The following is a 21241-nucleotide window of genomic DNA, read 5'->3' as shown; positions in this document are numbered from 1 at the left end:
ATTTATATTTAAAGGGCAAAATCTCATATTCTTCCTCATATCTAGTGAAAAAAAAATAGATGTGATAATTTTTACATCTTTGTAATGAAATGAAGGTGAAAGTGATAATCAGGATGCTTTTCATTAAAAGCTGCATCTGTCTGCCAAACCTTTCTCTCAGTGTTGGTGGAGACTCCAGTGTGGACTGTTGCTGAGAGTGAAGAGAACCAGGATACAGTCATGTGTTTTATTCCAAAGAAACAAGCAGGGAAAACTCAGGACTTAAATACATGAGGGTTGATGAGGGAAGGAGACACATGAGGGAAGATGATACTCCTCCTGCAGCTTTTATACCTCCTCTGGAACAAACCTGTTTGTGTTTCTAAAGCATTCCTCCAACATTTAGATTCATATCATGTGTCCTAAAAGAGAAAACTCAATAAAATATATTAGGAAAAAAATAAATAAATACATACATACATAGAATAGGGAAAGTCCATCTTTGTTATAACCCAAGATAAGTGGAGGCCTGGCTGAGCCAAACGTCATTCACAGCTACTGGGCTGCTAACATTTGCTCCATGGCTTATTTGTTGGCTCACTCGGCTGTTTGGCCTCTTAGTTTGAAGGTGGAGAGATGAGACTGTCTCCCCTTCTCTGCAGCTGCAGCTGTTCTGTCACCTGTGCCGCTGAGCAAATCAAACTACAATAATAACCCAGTCATTCACAATAGTATACTTATTTGGAAACAACTTAAGAAACACTTCAAGCTTAGAAATGTGTCTTTCCTATTACCCACAGTGGAGAAACCATCATTTGGCCCTTCTAACCTAGATGGCTCTTTTTTACATGGGAATCCAGACTGTAGGAGATCTGTACCTGGAGGGAGTGGATGTGCTCTCCCACAGTGTGACTTCTTTAAATAGCTGCAGGTCAGGAGCTGTGTCAGATCACACCTCCCCAACTTTGAGGGTGCAGAGCCAGACAAAGTGGATGGCTGTTTAAAATTAATTAAATTAATTTAATAATCTACTAATAATCCCCTTCATATCCAGCGCACTCCAGAATATAACTGACTGTAATTGGCAAAATTAAAGCAGAGTGGGAAACCGAACTAGGTGAACGTGTCAGAGGAAATCTGAGAAGAAAGCTTTAAATATGTAGATACCTGCTGAGTTAATGTGTGACATCCTTTAACACAGTTTAAGGTACTGCACAGATTACATTACTCAAAGGTAAAATTACATGAAATGCTTTCAGAGATTTCTTCCTAGTGTGATCAATGTGGATTACCAGATGCAAACTTATTCCACAGCTACACCTTATGTCCCAACATGCACAACTTTTGTTCAGGGATTTTTAGAGCGCTCTCAGAGATGTTGGGGTGGGAGTAGAACCAAAGCCTGTACTGGTTACCTTAGGAGTGTCAGCAGACACAGGGAGACCCCAGATAACCCAGGGATGCTCATTATTCAATGGACTTCTCACTGCTAACAAGCTGCTCCTTTTGCTTTGGAAGAAGAAAGATGTGCTCAGTGTTAAACAATAGTTCACTGAATAACCAGAAACTGTGCATCTAGAAAAAAAAATCAGATTTCTTTGGAGTTTGCTAAGATCTGGCAGCCTTTTATCTCCTATCTGAAAGGTTTACACTAACCTAAATCCTGTAGGTGACACTGTTAGAAGTAATACTGGCTACTTTGCTGTCTTGTGGAGTGTGACACAGTTATTGTTGCCTTTCTGTGTAGGGGCTGTGCTGTGCAAAGTGAGGACTACTTTCTTTTCATTTCTTTAACAATGAGAAGACTCCCTCACTGTTTTTGTTGTGTTTGCAAAAACAGGGAGGAAAAAAATGCTTTTTTTTTTGTTTTGCTAAAATGTATCAAAACATGTCTCTTCTCAATAAAAACTTTGGAGACAAAAATATTGTTTACTAACACGTGCAGCAGTTGCACAAAGGCAAATTCACAGCTCTAACTCAAGTTGCTTCTAACAGGCAATTAGAAATTGCAGTAAACTAAGTGTGAGGGAGAACTGTGGCATGGGTGAAACTAAGCCACCCACCCAAAAATATTTGATTTCATTATAATGTTCAGATGGTTCAAATGTGTCATTTTCTTTAGTTGTCACAAAAAAAGCTGTGCTCCAGTCTTAGGCTACGTTCACACTATCTAATTTTTTAGGGTATGTGGTGATCAGAGTGGAAAATCTGGACATTGCTCTCCTCATATTCAGTCTGTGGTACTGGGAGGAGCAGCTTTATATCTGGGAAAGTGTTGATAACCAGCTGTTAGTTCAGAGCAATGCTGACACTGCTGCTCGGATGCTGTCACCTAATACTTATAGAAAAAATCTAGAGTGCTGTATGTAGCAAGATGTATTGATAAAGTTATGAAAATGAATACAAATAACCAAAAGATGAAATTTCCATACCTCATTTACTTATCAATTCTAATTATGTTTAATGTTTTTAATGCTTTCATATTTGTTTTAATGTTGAGCACTTTTGTCAGCACTTGCTGTTTTTAAAGTGCTATATAAATAAAGTTGGCTTGGCTTTACTACCTTTTAAATGATCTATAATAATGCTTTATTTTCAACCTTAAATATTTAGATTCAGATGTAATTTGTGTAACTTTAGGATTGAGAGGCTGTGGAGGCACCTGTGGGTCGCTGTAACGAGCATCTACTACGATGTTCTCGTTACCTTGAAGAAGGTGGATGTGTCACCACCCGATTGATGGAGCAGATGGTACAGAAGTGTGTGCATGTTTTAACATTTAGTTTCATTAGGACGGGCTTTTACATACATGTGGTATCAGTTTCAAACATGAGTCCGTTTGTTTCTGTAGGATCCGGACTTTTCCCGTATGGAATGGGAAGACGGTGGACTTCCTTAGAATCAGCTCTCGGGCATTGTGGTCCCAGAGGTGGCATACCCTCTGACCTGAGAACAAATGTGAGCCTTAAAGGAGGAAGTTGACACCAAAGCTGCTTTGGCTGCAACATTTATATGGTGCTGTTCAGTTTTGTGAGCATTTGCTTATTTTGTGAATAAAAGAGGATCCAAGAATCAAAATAACTGCACCTTCTTGGTGTTTGCTCTTTTTGGTGAGTCAAAGGGAGGATATGGAAGGTTTGAAGCCTAAAAATTTATTCCATGAATTCCTGTGAATAGCGTCCATGCAGCTAACACATGTAAACTCAGGACTTTTTTAAAAGCCTGAAACCTCGACTGCTCTGGTTCCTGTAGTGATGAGGTGGTTTTATTTTAAGAACAGTGAAGATTTGCAGGTTTTGATAAAGAAATCACCTGGACTTGGTTTTGTGAAGTTGAAGACATTTCATGTCTCATCCAGGACAAGAAAATCAATTTTGAATTGACAGAGTCTCTTGGAAAAAGATAAAATATCAACTTCATAAAACCAAGTCCAGATGACTTTTTTAAACTTTTTTCAAACCTTTGAATTATGGAAATATCAGCTGGCACTTTAACACTAAACTAAATCCTGTGTGGAAAAAGGAGCGAGTCACTGAAGTCTAATGGTTGTAGTGGGAAGGGATGAGCAGAATCTCAAGTCAAATTCGCGGAAACCCTGTTTAAATCCTGGGAATATAATGCATTTCATCTTGCTTGTTATTCTGTAGGTGAAGGACGAATAATCTGTTGTTACATAATTAGTAGTTTTGTATCATAATATACAGTGACAGTTAAGAGTTTTTAACAAACACAGTGTCTCTCTTTTTTTTATTATTAATTTTTTTATTCGATATTGTACATAAAAGACAATTCGAAGAAAAAAATAATCATCTCAAAGGATGATTGAAAAAGTAAAGAAAGAAAAACCCCAACAATCTGACGATCCCCTGCGAGCAAGCATTTGGCGACAGTGGGGAGGAACAACTCCCTTGAAATGGGAAGAAACCTCCGGCAGAACCAGGCTCAGGGAGGGGCGGTTATCTGCCTGGACCAGTTGGGGGTGAGGTGAATCAGACTGCAAACACTGAACTAGTGTTATGTGGCAGGATGGATGTGAGACTGTTGGTTAACCAGACTCCACCCAGCTAATATCCACCTCTGAAAAAATGCTATGAAGGCATTTTTTTCAATCTGATTCATCTTCACATCATTTCTTTCTTTCTTTTTACAAATAATCCACTATGAGCACATCCTTAGAGGTGGTCACATTTCCATGAACTCTAAAGCTATAAACGCATGTAGACCGACGGTTGCCCCAGTTATTGTGGATCCACAGTGTCAGGAACTGTGGATCCACAATAACGAGCCTGTGAGACAAAAGAGATAAGTTGAGTTAGTCGGATATGAACTTTGTGCTAACATGACAGGACAGTAAATTTAGGGATGACTACTACGAGGGAAGCTATATTTAAGAGATAATCTACAATTGCTCTCATTTTGTTTCATAAGTTTGTGAAATAAAAAGTGTGTGTGCATGTGACTAATGACAGAGTGGACTCACCGGTATCTCAAACGTCTGAAGTGGCGGTCCCCTGATATCGTACCTGAAGGTACCCAGGTAGATCTTTCGATGATACATATTTCTTTGCCCCTGAAGACACACAAAGAGATATATAATGTTTCTCTCTAATATACTGTAATGTATGCAAAAGTTTAATTGTGTACTGCACAGAATGTCTGCGCTATAAACTTGAGAAATCTGTGACTTACCAAGACTGTAAATGTCCTCGGAGCGCTTGATAACGTCTCATCTGGGGATATGTTCTTCGGGATGTGTCCCATCGTCACATGGCTGATTGTTGTGTTGTGGGACAGCTCAAGCAACACCCCTCCCCTTGTACCTCTAAAGGCCCAGCACTGCCCCGGCGTCGTAGGTGCCAATCCCTTAAGAGAAAACAAACAAACAAATAAATTAATAAAAACAGAGTTCAGTGCTGTGTCATGCAAGCATATGATATATTCATTTGTGGAACAAGTTACTACCTGAAGAAGGATCCTTGGGTTCATAGGTGGAGGGAATTTGGGACTTATGACTGGATACCCAAACAAGGTAAATTGTATGTCTTGTCGGGGATAGAACTCTGTAAGCGTATCAGTTATAATTCTGGCTCCTTCAGATTAAAGACAGAGTGAGAAATGATTAGCACAAAAAATAAAAAAATAAAAAAATTGTACACAATTTCCAGTTTGAATGAATATCTCACCCAGTGACTCCAGGGCAAAATTGGGCACCCTGTCTGATACTGGATGAAGGAACTCCATTTTCTCCTTGAGTTCCTCCAGTTCCTCTTGGAGATCCGTCACTTCCTCTTGGCGTTCCGTCAGTTTCTTTTGGTGTTCCTCCAGTCCCTCTTGGAGTTCCTCCACTTCCTCTTGGAGTTCCTCCACTTCCTCTTGGAGTTCCTTCAGTTTCTCTTGGAGATCCTCCAGTTCCTCTTGGCGTTCAATCACTTCCTGTTGGCGTTCCTTCACTTCCTCTTGGGGCTCCTTGAGGTGCTTCCACACATCTTCAGAGTTCCCACTGGAGACCTGTAATTGAGAGAAGAATCAGGTTATGTTTATGTAAACACCTTAAGATGATATTATGGTGGCATCATCTGATCTATGTCAGAATTATTATAAGCTGCGGCTGTTTGCCATACCTTTGTCACAGTGTTGGTGGAGAACTCAGTGTGGAAGGCCAGAGTCACAAAGAGTCCAAGACACAAGAACAGGATGAATGCCAACATCTTCCATGGCCTGTTTGCAGGACTTGTTTCAGAGCTTCGTGTCCCACTAGGTACGTCTAGTGGGACATCGAGATACGTATCTGGCAACGTATCAAATCTGGCATGAAAACCACCTTTGAGTTTTTTGAAAACCCTGAATAGAATAAAACCAAATGAGAAAAAAAGGTACATTAATAAACCCATGCACACAATGCATTTCACGCACGTGACAGCAAAACATATTATATATGTATGTGTGTACGTATATATTCAACCTTACCTGTTTGTCGTCTCATTATAGCAGATGACTGGCTTGCCATCACTGCCATAATATCCATTTTCCTGTAAGCGTCTGCTTCTTCTCAGCATGGCTGTAAAGGAAAGAGATGGAGAGATGTTAATAAGTGAGCATTTCATACTTTCTAGCTTATTATGTGAGCACAAGACCATTTTGTTTGGAAGCAACTCTGCACGAGTCACCGATTCCCTCTGACATGAACTCTTTCCTAACTTGGCTTCTTTTTATGAACAGAATGATAGAACTTTGATTTTTAGCCACATTTGAAACTTTTTCTTAATTAAAAGACTTTTCTTCACTAGTCCCTTCAAAAACAACCCATCATATTGCTCTGATTTGTATTAAGGCAACAGATCAGGAGTTTTCTTTCTCTTTTCTTCCATTAAAGTGTGTAAAGTGCAAATTTACAAAAGGAGATTCATAGCTGAAGTTGCTTCTAATAAGTAAATAATAATAATAATAAGGCCTTTTCTGACATAATGAACGGGAATTATGTGCAAAAGTTAGGTTTTTTTTACAGAAATGGTCCTTACCTTGACCGAATTATCAGTTGAGCTGTTTAAATCGTTTGTCTGTGCAAATCGAATAACCTGAAATAGAATGCAATGTTCCACCTAATGACTCGGCTCCCACTTTGAAGCGCACGGATAGAAGTCACATCAAAGGATGACGTCATGACGTAGAACTACGCTTTTCGAATGTAAATTATTGTCACGTGTGAACACAGGAAAGCTGCGCACGCATCGCAACTATTGTTGTCAGCTGGTTGCCTAGGTGACCCGCAGCTCTATCCCGATCACCTGTATTCGTCAATCATCGGCATTTTTCCAAAACACCCTAAATATGTTTAGAACTACAAATAAACTTTATGAAATAACTTAACAACTTTCATGCCTTGCCTAGGCCCTCATTACATAGATCTATTTTGTCCCGTATTGTTTAATGTTAGAATATCAAATTTAAACGAAAACACTGTGGGGTGAGACTGCTAGCTAAGTTCAACCCTCCTCCTTTATCCTGGCCGCTGTTGCCAGCTTGTGTAAGAAAACTCGCTGTCGGCTGTCTCAAAGGTTGAGAAAGGCCGAAGCGAGGACCGGGGATGTGAGCGGAGGGAGCGGGTAGGCAGGCTCGGTGTTTGAGGTTCGGGCGATGCCACAGTGTACGAAGGGACGCAGTAAGAAGGCTTTATGTACACAGAACACAGCGGAGGATTTCACTGTTGCTGTTTGGGGAAAAAAAAAAGGTCACTACGGGGGTTTGAAAATCCGCTAAGTTGGCAACATTGAGCCCAACCGAGGTCAAGTTGTTTTTCCGGGTTTGTTCCCGCTGTCTACACTAACCCCGCGAGAACTGCCTCCCAGGCTACTGCAGATGGCACTCCTCGCGAGACTAGTGACAGAATTCAGTTTGGAGCGGCAGGCATACTTTTTTAAAACTTATATTAAAATACGGGAAATTTACGGGAAAATATAATACGGGAGGATGGCGGGACAGAGGGGTAAAATACAGGAGTTTCCCGGCCAAAACGGGAGACTGAACAGGTGTGCTCTGGGCATATATAGTAACTGGTTTGATTCAACAAGTTGACAGACGGTTCTGCTCATCTGTCGTCAACATAAAAATAAACTAACTCCGACTTCTGTGAGCGTTTATGGGTATTCAAGTGTGTGTGGGCATTTTCCCAACCAATCTACATGTGTTTTGGTGACTTGGAGAAGGCATTTGACTGCATCCCTTGGACGATCTTGTGGGAGGTGATTCGGGATTATGGGATATCTGGATCGTTACTATGAGTCCTTGTATGACAGCATTGAGAGTTTGGTCCACATTGCCGACAATAAGTCAGAGTTATTCCCAGTGGGTGCTGGACTTCACCAGGGCTGCCTGTTGTCAGTTCATAATTTTTATGGACAGAATGTCTAGGCAGCGCCAAGTGGTGAAAAGCTTACACTTTGGTGACCCCTCATCTCTGCTTTTTGTGGATGATGTGGTTCTGTTGGCTTCATCAGGTGGTGGCCTCCAGCTTGCAGTTTGCAGGTGAGTGTGAAGTGGGAGGTAATGAGAATTAGCACCTCCAAGGAGGTCCGGGCTTCTCTGCTTAGTCTGCTACTCCCGCAACCCAGCTCTTGGATAAGTGGCAGAAAATGGATGGATGGATGGATGGATGGATGGATGGAGGACTGTGAAGTAGCCAGTTATTTTTTTTTTAAATTAGGTGCAAAGGGCATATTCCCCATTAAAATAGACAGACACAGTAAGCCAACCACAAAGTCTGCCTCTGAAAGATGTTGTGAACATATGTAGACCAAGGGAGCCAGCATATCCATCTTTGAAAAGTAGCTCAGTGGTGTGCTGGTATTTCATTTCAAAGAGTAAAAAACTGACAGACTTGAGTGTGATTGATTACATACAGTAGTTTCATCATGCCCATGCCCTTAAATATGAGTCAGAATAGAGTGATTTATGTTGTGACAGGTTAACTTTTTCAGTACTGGAGTTTGACGCAATTAAGGGCAGTTATAACTGATAGATATGCCTGTATGTTTTAGCCATATTACCAATGCAGTAATGTGGCAAACTGTAAATTATCAGTGGAAAAGTTTAACTTAAATTGTCCAATCAAGGTAACCTGTTGTCAAGATCGTAATTAAGAGTTCCTCTAGTCCTTGTAGGCTATTAAAATGTGTTCAAACACTGTTGTACAATAATTTGCTCCTGTTGTTTTATTGCTTTCCTTTCATTGACAATGTTAAACTCATTTTTACATTGTCAAACCTCACTGATAAATCAAAGAATAATCAGATAACACAGTTTATAACTAATTCTCTGCTGACTTTGCAACCTAATTTTGCTGATGCTACATTAACATGCCTGGGACAGTGGGCTCAGCAGTAATTATACAAATATAGACTTCTAAGTTCCATGTTCTGTCATCTAGTACTACATGAATTTCATTATATTTTAGGTTTTGCTGTATTTTTGTTTCAATATATCCAGGCTAATCCAAATCATGATTGTGACAATTCTACGCTTTACAAGACTCTTTTTCATAAAGGTTCAGCAGAGTTGTTGCTTCACTTACCGCTGCAGTTTTACAATACATGTAGCTGCCATTGTCCAGTTTCTAAACTTTAGATACTGGGCAATGTTAAAAAAAAAAAAAGCTGAGATGCTGTGTAGAAAGTAATTAAAACAGAATTTGCAAATCACTTGAAAGTCCATATTTTACTTGAAAATGGTCCAAAGATGGTTCTGCAATTCAAATCACTGCCTGTGATCAGGAACACTTCCAGAAATCATTTTTTTGGCTCGTCATAACGATGCGTCCTCTTAGCTAAGAGGAGAGGGACCAGATCAAGTACAAGGTTTGTAACAGCATACTGATAATGTACATTACATCTGCTTTTCAGAAGGCCTTGTTGTTTCAGTAAGAGAATGCTGCAAAACACTGTGCATGTATTACATGACAGCATGGCGTCCTGTAAGATTGTGGCTGATCTGGCATACCTGACGTTTGACACAAGATGAAACCGAAGATACAACAAAACATTTTGTTTTTAACTTACATTTTGCATAGCACAACTTTTTTGCAAGTAGGGTTGTATGCTGTTGCTTGAATCTAACCTTTTATTGTTTATATGATCAAAGCAACAGCACATGAAACATCTGCAGATGTGTATTCATAAAATTCTAAAGTTCATGTCTAGTCTTGTGTGGATAAGAAAAAAAAAATCATCTTTTGCTGCTTTGTGATAAATGCATTTTTTGTGCTGTTCTTGTTTAGTCTGACATACATTAGTTTCATTCCCATCCAGCGACTAGGTCTGGGATCAGTGCACTTTGTCCAGGTCTAATTGGAGCCTTTTTCACCCCTCAGTCTTGGATTTTCTATAACACAGTATAATTTTTTGTAGAACTTTGTGCAATAACCTTACTTTGTTGTCATTTTCCTCAAGTAATTGCTATTAGCCACTGAGTAATTAAATTGAAGAGCATGCCAGGCCTGCACTTGTGGATGATTACAAAGACAGTGCAACCCCAACATAAATCACTGTGACATGCATAAGAAAGAAAGCTGCCCCCCCCCCACACACACACACCTTATAAATTGATTTTAGTTCTCACATTTGCACTGTTTCCAATTGCCTGACGGTTGTTGTTTTAGACAAGCTTAGTGTTGTTAGAAAGGAAATTAAAACGATGGCAGACATGGGGAAAAAAAAAGAAAAGCAAATGATCCCTTTAATCAAAATTTCAAATTCAGTCTTGCATCAGTTCAGTCAGTGTGAAATCTCTCCATCTATCTACATTACAGCTAACAAAACAACAAAGTATGCATCTGTAAATACTGAGTACTTCAAAGACCTCAGTGTGGATCTATTTGCAGATTGTCCTCCTGGACTTCACAGAAAAGATGACCTGATACTGTCCACTCGGCCTCCTTACTGACTCCCATGGCTCCAATTAGAGCCTTATGATTGAGCTTAAGTGTGTCAAACTAGCAGCACACAGCAGCCCTCTGGTTAGGTTAGGTGTTAGGTGTGGGATGAGCAATGCATGCTATGTCATTCTTTCATACTGAAACAGGAATGTTTCTTATCAGTTATTACAATGGAAGATAAAGTCTAAAAGCAAAGAACATTTCTCTTTTCTTTAGGCAACTATAATGTCTTTTTTTTTTTCCATTTTTGGCCACAGCAGCTTTTGTCTACAGTGGAGAGTGACAGGAAATGGGGGAAGACACGCGGGCAAATTGGCAATGGGCCAGGATGCAAACCCACGCCACCCACGCCAACCGCACCGCAACGCGGCGTGTGTATGTGGTCGCTGGCTTCACCACTAAGCCACCCAGGCACCAGGCAACTATAATGTCTAAGTAATATGACAAATGCTTTTTTTTTTTCATTATCTAAACTTTAAGTGAGGAATTCTTCATTTAAGTGTGGAAGTAATCGTACAAACTGCAGCCTGTTCCCTGAACGCTGTTTCTTTTTTGATCTGGAGCATTAAAATCTTTTCCTAGACACTTCATACAGTAAGTGTTTCATACTGTAGTCCACCTGCTCCCTGTAGTTGTTTCACACTCCATCTGTCAGTGCAATTCCTCTCAAACATAAAACTGCTGAGAGACAATAAAATGTAACACACCACACCTTGTGTTTATATCCTATGCACAGGAAAGCTATTTGAATCTTGTGCAACAATAAAAGTTCTGTGTATTAATTTTGATTGTATTAAAAGTCTTAAGAATTATAACTTTAATCCTTTAACACCAAGTGTATCATATTTAATACATGAATTTTGTGATTTTTTAAGACTTCTGTATCATCAATTTAATCCCCCCCACCCCCCAAAAAACCTAAATAAATTCCACAATACATTTTCAAGTAACAAAAAATTGCAAAAAATGCCACATGTAGCACATATGACACAAATTAAAACTCACATGCAAATTAATATTTAATCTTTTTTTTGTTGTTTATCAGAAAGTTCAATTAACACTCCACCTTCAAAAGATTTGAATTTTCTGGCAATTATTTAATAGTTCAGGGTTTACAGGGTTGAGCAGGATTAGTGACTGAAATGTCATTTTGCATGTTTGGAAGTGGAAGGTCATCTGATATTGCAGTAAAAGGCATGACTAGCCATCTACATAATTTTCTGCGGTTCTTATGCCACCACGGAGGATCAGAGATTTAATATCTAATGTTGTGAGTTCAGCTTTTTCTTGGTTGAATGCCCATTGTTCAGCAGACGGTTTGTATTTCACCCTTCAGTTAATTACTTTCTCTGGGCAGAAGAATCAACACAGTACACTCAAAACTTGAATTTAATTCTGAAAAACACTCAGCTATGGTAAGGTATCAGGTCAATTTAGGCTGTATTTTTTGACTTAGTCTCAAAAAATAAATGTCTCTTTTATAAATATACCTAGCGTGTCTTTAATCAAGCAGAATTCAACAAAGCAAAAAAGAGGATGTTTGCTCAACTGAGAGGGAGGCACCAAAAAGCTTCAATGTTCTCTGAATAAAGCCTTTGGCAAGAAGTGACAGCTTGAAAAGCCATTGCTGGAGAGTGAACAGGCCCTTAGCAATAGCAGCAATAACCAAAACCGTCTCAGGTTACGCCCACCAGCTATAAAAGGACATAAAAGAAAAATGATCTCTCAAGTTTGCCGGAGATGTGGTGGAAAATGCCTCAATGATAAAAAAAGAGAGCAACAGACTCTGTGCCTAAGCTCTGCATTATGAGCGCTTTAGAAGGTGGGGGAACCAGATGTGTGGCTAGCAGAACAGTATTTACCATGAATATTCATAAAAAATCATCTGTGGGATCCTCGGTTTTTCTGTTGGGTGTTTTACATTTGTATAGAGATGTTTGTCATGCCTGCCACCACAGTGATACCAGTAATTTACAATAATCAGTGTATCCAATGGTACCCAAATCCCCATAACAGTTTGTCATCTACTGTGAAATGTATCAATCCAGCATTGCCTTTAGCACTCTATTGCCAATTGGGCTGCAGTTGTGTCACCTTGGCAGAGAAAGTCCCCCACAGTTAATATTTTATTGTATTAATGAATCTCATTTGAATCAAAGTGTCACACAAGTTTTAAAACTGAGTACAGTAATTAACCTTGACAGTTCAGAAATTCTCACCTAGTGTAGTGGTGCATTCGGGGACCAGGTTTTTGAGAGATTTCAAATGTTTGCATTGTGCCATCACTGTAAAAGTCTTCTATATTACAAAACTCTGTATGTATCTCTGTACCCCCCCCCCCCCTACCCCCGCACACACACACACACCTCCCACTCAGTGCAATAAATCTTTGCATCCAGAGGTCAGGGACCAATGGGAGAACAACAGCAGACTTATAAGGAGCTGTCCTGGGGCTAGTGACAAAAATTAATTGTGCTGGTTCAGTGAGGCACTCAGACAGAGCAAAATCTGGTAAGATGCAGTGCTTATATAATTATTTATAGAAACTTGTTTTCCTATCACCTTCCAGCCTCAGTCAGTGGCTTGTTGAACACTCGACCTGTACACTGTCCAAAAGCAGCATGTCCTGAGCATAACCTTGCATTATCCAGACTTGCTATTCCAAGGATAGTGCAGCCAGTGGCCTAAGCAATTTGAAGGCAACAGACACTTATAAATGCAGCAGACACTGCATTTAAATTTTTGGAAGAGAGCTACTGTAACTCCACAGCAATGACATAATATTGTACAGAACAATACAATACAATGCAGTACAAACAAGTTAATTAATCTCAAGGGTAATTTGTTTCAAGCAGCTTTTTGTGCACAAAATATAACGGTGCTCACAAGATACAGTAAAATGCAAATAATGAAGCTAAGCAGAAATAAATTTAAATATGAAATAATCTACAAAAATATTTCTTGAGCAAGACTAACTTGACAAATACAAAACAGAATAAAAAAATTACAAAGATCAAATAAAAACAATTATAATATTCAATTCAATTTTATTTATATAACACCAAATCACAAGAAACAGTCCCCCCAAGACACTTTATATTGTAAGGTAAAGACCCTACAATAATTATGGAGATAACCCAACTGTCCAAACAATCCCCTATGAGCAGTGACAGTGGGAAGGAAAAACTCCCTTATAACAGGAAGAAACCTCCAGCAGAACCAGGCTCAGGGAGGGGCAGTCATCTGACACAAAAGACACACTGTGGAAAAGAGCCAGAGACTAATAATAAAAAATTATTAAATGTAGAGTGGAGTATAAACAGAGTAAAAAGAGGTGAATGAAAAGAAACACTCAGTGCATCATAAGAACCCACCCAGCAGCCTAGGCCTATTGCAGCATAACTAAGGGAGGGTTCAGGCTCACCTGATCCAGCCCTAACTATAAGCTTTATCATAAAGGAAAGGTTAAGCCTAATCTTAAAAATAGAGAGGGGGTCTTTCTCCCAAATCCAAGCTGGAAGCTGTTTCCACTGAAGAGGGGCCTGAAAGCTGAAGGCTCTGCCTCCCATTCTACTCTTAAGTGTCTCATGTTTTTAATACAAAGACCGATGCATTTTCATTCAGAGAAAAAAGGAAAAACACTGGGCAAATTTGTTTCCTGAGGCAAATTCAAATCTAGTACAAAAAAAAAACAGAAAAAACATCTCTCATCTCTTTGAGCACTAAGCAAGGCTGCTCTAATAACAAAGCAATAACAAACCTATTTAACAAGACATTATACGCTCGTTTGGTAGCCAGTTTGGTAGCCGACTCCCCCAAATCCTTCAGCCACCAGGGCAGAGCTGACCAACAACAGAGTGTTCACCTAGCAAAACATAACTCAATGCCTATGGCCAGTAGCTTCAGGTGTGGTGAAGACAGAGAAGCCAGGCAACGCTATGTCTGCAGTTAAGATTAATTGTGACTCATGATAGCATACTTACTATTAACTGTATGCTGGAGAGAACAATTTCAAAACCTGTGCCTTCTGATTGCTGTGGTCCATTCTTTAAAAAAAAAGTGTTTTAAAACTTTCTAAACACAAAATCCAAAGATAACCGGTTCATAGGTGATGGAAGCAGAGGTGGAAACAGAGCACTGATTACTGTAATGCAAACATCCCACAAGAATAACAGCAGTTATAATCCAGTCAGCCTGACAGGACTGTACACCCAAACCATCTTAAGTCTTTTAATTCTGCTTGTCTTTATTTTCATTTAATAAGCTGCTGGCCTAAGGATGGCACCATCAGAGATTGTCATGGCATGCATACTTCAGACAGACTTCAGTCTTCCACTTCTGATTTGGAGAGAACGACCCTATCAGTTTGGAAACATAATATAATTAGCATCAGTTAGCAAAAGGAAAGTTAAATTCATTGATAGTGGCTGACTTTATCTTGGTCTGTCCTATGGGTGGTCAAAGATCTAATTTGGGAAGCCTGTGAGAAAAGTCATGGTGGGTGGTTTCATGTGACAGTGGACTTTATTAATCAATTATCCGTGGAATCCCCTGGGCTGTCTGCACTCATTTACAGTGTGTTTGTCATCAGAGAGCTGGCTCGGCACACTGGTCGCTGGGCAGCCTGCCAGATACTACAATTGCTTTAGTCTGGCTAGCTTGGCAGGAATCAAAGACAAACACTACCTGTGCTTCAGAAACCATCACTATCAGATCTATCAACTGTTCTCTTGTTGGGAAATTCTAATTTATTTTAACATAAGAACAGACTTTTTAGATATTAATAAACATTATATACTAATGACATGTGTTATCGTTGTAGTGTCCAGAGATGGTTAGTTGGTCGATAGAGAAATGATCTGAAGCTACAATCGTGAAAAACAAAGTGTAATCTCTTTCTTTCAAGGTTTTTATGTGTCAGGATATCATAAAATAATCATCTGGCCCTTAGCAGGTCTTAAAATTATGTAAATAAAACCTTGAATGAGCAACAACATATGTCATATTATTGCATTTCATCATTTATTTAACAAAAACTAAGACAAAATGCATCATGGATGTGCAGATGACAAACCTGCAGCAAGGGGCCCAACGTGTGCCATAAAAATCCCCCCCTACATCATTACCCCATCACCATTAGTCTGAAGTGTTCATGCAAAGCAGGATGGATTCATTTTTTCATGTTGTTTACACTAAATTCTAACCTACCATCTGAATGTTGCAGCAGAAATCAAGGATCATTAGACCAGTCAGCATTTTTCCAGTCTTCTGTTGTTCTATTTTGATGAGTCTGTGTGATCTGTAGTTTTAGTTTCCTGTTTTTAGCTGACAGGAGAGGCACCTGGTGTGGTCTTCTGCTGCTGTAGCTCTTCTTCAAGGTTTGATGTGTTGGGAATTCTGATGCATACCTTGGTTGAGTTAACTGTTGCCTTCCTATCGTTTTCACCCAGAGAACCCTAGCGATAGTTCTGAGAGAAAATCCCAGTAGATCAGCAGTCTCTAAAATCCTCAGACCACCAACAACCATGCCATGTTCAGAGTTACTTAAATCACCTTTCTTCCAGTCCAAAAGCTTGGTTTGAACTTCAGGAGGTTGTCTCGACCATGTCTACATACCTAAATGCATTGTGTTGCTGCCATGTGACTGGCTAAGTAGATATTTGTGTGGCTCAGCAGCTGACAACAACATAGTTTTCAGAACATTTGAGCATTTATTTGCTAAAGCTGTAATTACTCTTGCTAACTGCAGTCCTGATTGGGTCTTTCTCATGGACAAAGTTGAAATGAACATTGCAGTTTTGTCAAGACAACATAAGGCTACTAAACAATGAGTTAATCACAATGACATGCTCGGTTTCAGGCTGCAGTACTGTTGTTGGCAACAGAGTCACAAACTCATTCATTATTTTTTAAGATGAATTCATGTAATTTTGATACATTAAGGGGTAAATCTTGTGTTGGGAAAGGACTCAACTTTTCTCCAATTCCATCTGTTTTCACTTTGCTCTATAAATGAAGGAGTCAACATTTAACATGCTTGGCAGAAAGTTAGAGACACATGGAGAAGTACCAAAAAAGCAATAAAGGGAAAAAAATTTAATGCAAGCCTTTAGTGGGTGACTGGGTAGCATTTTCTATTGTAACTTAGTAATAATGTGGTAATACTGTGGTAATAAGGTAGGAAAAAGAAGGTATTAATAACTAAATAGCAAGTTATTACTAGTTAATTACCAAAGTAATAGTCAACAACAACAAAGTAATAGTAAGTCTCTTTTATCAGCAGTGGTTGTAACTGAGTAATATTACTTTGACATTCATGTAACTGGATAATAGCAGGCCAGAAGCTGGGAGCAATAATTTGGAAACAAATGTATGCATATGAAGTCAAATCTGATAAAAATGAGCAACTTCTTCAAGAAATGACTTCTTGCTTCATAGGCATATGTTTGTTTCCACATTATTACTCACAGTTTGTAGCCTGTTATTGCCCAGGTACATACATTTCAATATAATATTACTAAGCTACAACCACTGTTAATATAAGTTAATTAATTGAATATGACTTGGACATTACTTTGGTAATGAATTGGTAACAAGTTGTTATGGTGATATTATTATCTTTTTCACTTTATTACCCCACTATTACCACATTATTACAGAGCTGTAACAGAAAGCACTGTTTATCAGGAAAACTGACTAGCTCTTATTTTGCACAAAACCTGAAAGGGTTGGGAACAAAGGCTCTCAGTCTTGCATTGAGCCTATTCAACTGGTTAATCAGACATTATGCTCAAAAACTCACATAATATACAATCTATGGTAAAAATCTGTCCTTTTTTTTTTTTTTTTTTTTTTCGCCCATTGGTCATCATTTTCAATGATTTAAATGGTGAAAAGCATCCTGAATAGAGATGTTCCAAGAGTTAAAATTGCCTCCTCTATAGCTCAGTTAACAGTTACAGTGGCAGATTTTCCACTCAGAAGAATAATTTCTTGAATACTGGGTTACTGATTTCAGCTGAAAGCAGGCTGAAATGAGCTGCATTAATAGCAGATTTTATCAGCTGTAGCTCACGTCTCATGTTAGTTTTATGAGTGGGTTATAAACCCTTTATTTTTTTTACTGTCTACCCAGTCTGTGGTGCAGACCTTCACCACAAAATTAATGTAGCATAACTCTCCTGGCTATGGGCTGTGGGTTATATAGGCAGTAAGTTATATAAACTGACAGTTCACTGTTAATTTAGAGAAAATAAGTACAACATTCAGTCAGCCAGTTAACAATTCCGTTTGAATATAACTTTTCAACAATCTTCAAAAAAACATTGCAGGGCCCTATATGCACTGATAACATCCCCTAAACAGCCACTGACAAATCACATCTTAACATATACAGTACATATATAAGATATTACAAGCATCCATCTTCTTTAAACTGCTTATCAAATTCAAACCCTTAAAATGGGTGACCACTTTGCCTCACAAATATTTTTTAGTAAGACTAAAGCATTGCACATATATTTAGATGTAAAAATATTAAAATGTTTTTTTTTTTTTTCCTTTGGTATCAACTCATGTACATGAATTTTGAAACAACACATTCACAACGGTTTTTGTGCCAAAAATGATTTACAAAAATGCCACACGCTACATCAATCAGCCACAACTGTCTAATTTTGTGGTAAAACAGCTCTGAGCAGTCGAGGCCTGAACGCCACGAGACCTCCTGGGTTTTCAGGCATGAAGAGTTCAACAGCAGATCCTTTAAATCCTTTAACACCTTAATGCCTAGTGTGTCATACTTGAATTTTTGTGAGTTTTTGAGACTTCTGCATCATCAGTGTGACACCCCCCCCCCCAAAAAAAACCAAAAAAAAAAACACAGAAATGAATTGCACATTACATTTTTAATGAATAATTTGCAAAAAATGCCAAATGTAGCAAATATGACACAAATTAAAACTCACATATGCAAATTAATATTTTTTAAAAAATTCTCAGAAAGTTCAATAAACACTGCATTTTCAAAAAAAAATTCTTATTGTCTGGCAATTACTTTGTGGTTCAGGCTTTAAAGGGTTAAGGTCTGCTTTTGTTTACTTCTTTGTTTTTATTTAACTGGCAGATCATTGGATGAAGATCTATGGAAATCCATGTCAAAACCTTGAACTTATGTTAGTCAACATTCCTGGACAGTGCTTGCAGTTGATATTGTGACATAGTTTGATGAAGAAGGCCACTGTCTTTAGGGAACATTATTGCCATGAAGGCATGGAAATGGTCTGCAACAGTGTTTACGTATGTGATACATCTTAATGTGTCACATGAATTCCCAAACCCAAAGGTTTCCCAGCAGAACATTGCCCATAGTATCACACTACCTCTACCTGCCTACCTACTTCCAATACTGCATCCTGCTGCCACCTCTTCAATACACACACACACACACACACACACACACACACACACACACACACACACACACACACACACACACACACACACTCAGCTGTCCACATAATGGAAAAGAAAATGCATTCCTCAGCCTTGAACCAGCCTCCACTTCCTATCAGTCAGTCTTGTGTGCTCCTGACCCTGTTGCTGGTTTACTTGTTGTCCTTGCTTAAAATTCACCAGACAAAAAAAAATGGCTAAGTATTCCCATTTTTTTCTTTTTGTTTGTTTTAATGTTATCGGTGCTGTATGCAGTAGAAAACAGATTAAACATTTACTGACAACACAGCTTTGATGCACCACTTTCAGAAACTTTACTGCAGTCTTTGTATTTCAAGAAGGGAAACCACTTAGCAAAAAAAACCAAGATGCTGACAAGTACACAGCAAACAATAGTTATATAGCAAATTCATTCCATTTAACACATATGGGTTGCTGAAGTGTGTTGGAGCCACTTTGGAGTACTTTCACATTGTCAGACATGATACTGATTATTCAAGAATTGGAAACCTCTGCAGAATCGCCCTTGAGAAAATAAATATACCAAAAATTGTGAAAATTATTGTGTAAAACTTTGAGCCAAACTGATGCCTGTCCAAACTTTGCAGCCAGCATGCCTACGAACAGTAAACTAAACTCGTAGTCATGTGAATCTTCAAAGGTGACATTTTAGGATGTTACCGCCTTCCTTTAGATACACGAGTACATGTGAAAGTCTCTGATAACATAACACAACATGCGTATAAAATTGGAGGTATACAATCTCAGTTTTTTCTCTACTGTACATCTGCCTCTAAGTGCTGCGTACTTCACAATGCCGGTTACTGTATTCTGTACTTCTGTATTACTGTACTCCTTCATGTTAGACTGCACAAGCACAGTCATCACTGAAGGAGCTGTACAGGGATTTCTACACAACAGTCCCTCTTCCTGAAAAACAAATGTCACTAGCATGTTATCAATGCTACATGTACAACAAAGTTTTTATTAAACCATTTAATTGTTGATGCTGCTCCTTCTCTTTATCCAATTTAACGCTTCTCAGCTTTGCCTGTGATGTTGTTGCACTTGTTCTGAGTTTTGCTTGTAACTGTTTTGACCTCCACTATTGCTGGATATGCTGGTTTGAAGACTTACTGAAGCTCTATAGTTTTCTCACCAAGTTACTACCACTCCCATTTAACTCTGCACCTCTGTGCTTTCTTAAGTACTTTTATTGCATTACGTTTGTTGTATTCTTGTGTAACTTTACAACTTTCTCTTATTGGTGCAACTGCTGTGAAAGCAATTCTCCTGCACAGATTATTAAAGTGAACTCATTCTGAATGACATCAAAATGCTCGGAGTAGTAAATGGCTGGTGTTCTTCCATCTCACTTCACTGTGTAATTGCTGTCAGTAGCAATCAATGCAAACTTATCATATTCCTCCTCCTGCACTCCTGAACACACTATTGTTATGACATTTTAAGAGAATGAGATATTGCACAAAATGATCCCTACAATTCTTCTTTTATTACAGTCTGACAGTATTTTATCCATAACTTGCAATAAGAGCATCTTATCAAATGCTCTTTCTTAAAAACAAAAAGGGTGATGTGTGCATTTTCTCAGTAAAAAATGCAAACTCCCAGCTTATGTAGATTTACTGCCATCGCTGATTGTTGCTCATGTTGTCCAGAGACAGTCCAAGGTTGCCCTTTGTTACTGATTCATCATCTGTAATAGGCAGGCCAGAGTTAATGCAGGAGCCATGTTGAATCCACCTGGAATGGTGAACCGCTACTTTTTAAGTCTCAGTAACACCACCTCTCTCATTTTCACTGATCTCTTGGATGGGGACTTTGGTGTTTTATGGTTATATAACCAATTCTCAGCCATCACGATGGGCAACTAGTGAGACTACAACATGTTTATTGTCTGAAGAAGGGGCTTTAGTGATATCTATAGTGGGTTCGCAGGAGAGGCCCAGTTGGGGAACTGTGGCAGCTGGCTGGCCCAATGAGGCTACCATAAATAAGAAATCATTAGTACGGCGGGGACCAGTGCCTGCTGCTCCCCTCATGGGCTTGGTAGGGACCTTGGAGGAGCTCTTTAAGCTGGAACCTCGTCGAGGAGCTGCACACTGCAACAGGGCTTGGAAACATCTGTAAAACTGAGGCAAGCATACAACACAAACATATGATCAGACATGTTTTGATCTGCACAGAATCAAGAGAACACAGAGGATGAAATTTTATGAACTAGTTCTAATGTTTCAAGGCTCCAATTTTACACCTTACTGTATTTTATAGCTTATGCGTAAGTTCAATAAGGAAAATCTGTATTCAGTCCTCCGTCAGCTTTCCTGGGCATTTGGCTGTTGGTTTATTCTTCACATCACA

General features: G+C 38.9%; 1 protein-coding gene across 1 annotated transcript in view; it reads right to left on the bottom strand.

Annotated features, from left to right (window-relative positions):
* Positions 1–20628: 20628 nt before the first annotated feature.
* The window catches only part of tmtopsa (teleost multiple tissue opsin a), a 65952-nt gene continuing 65339 nt past the window's right edge, over positions 20629–21241 (bottom strand). The window contains exon 4 of the mRNA XM_030751747.1: positions 20629–21012. Within this exon, the coding sequence (XP_030607607.1) occupies positions 20731–21012 (282 nt within the window). The 3' untranslated portion in view covers positions 20629–20730. The remainder of the gene's footprint in view (positions 21013–21241) is intronic.

This window comes from Archocentrus centrarchus, chromosome 17, assembly GCF_007364275.1.
Source record: "Archocentrus centrarchus isolate MPI-CPG fArcCen1 chromosome 17, fArcCen1, whole genome shotgun sequence".
NCBI classification, from domain to species: Eukaryota; Metazoa; Chordata; class Actinopteri; order Cichliformes; family Cichlidae; genus Archocentrus; species Archocentrus centrarchus.
This window is presented reverse-complemented; position numbering and strand designations above follow the sequence as displayed.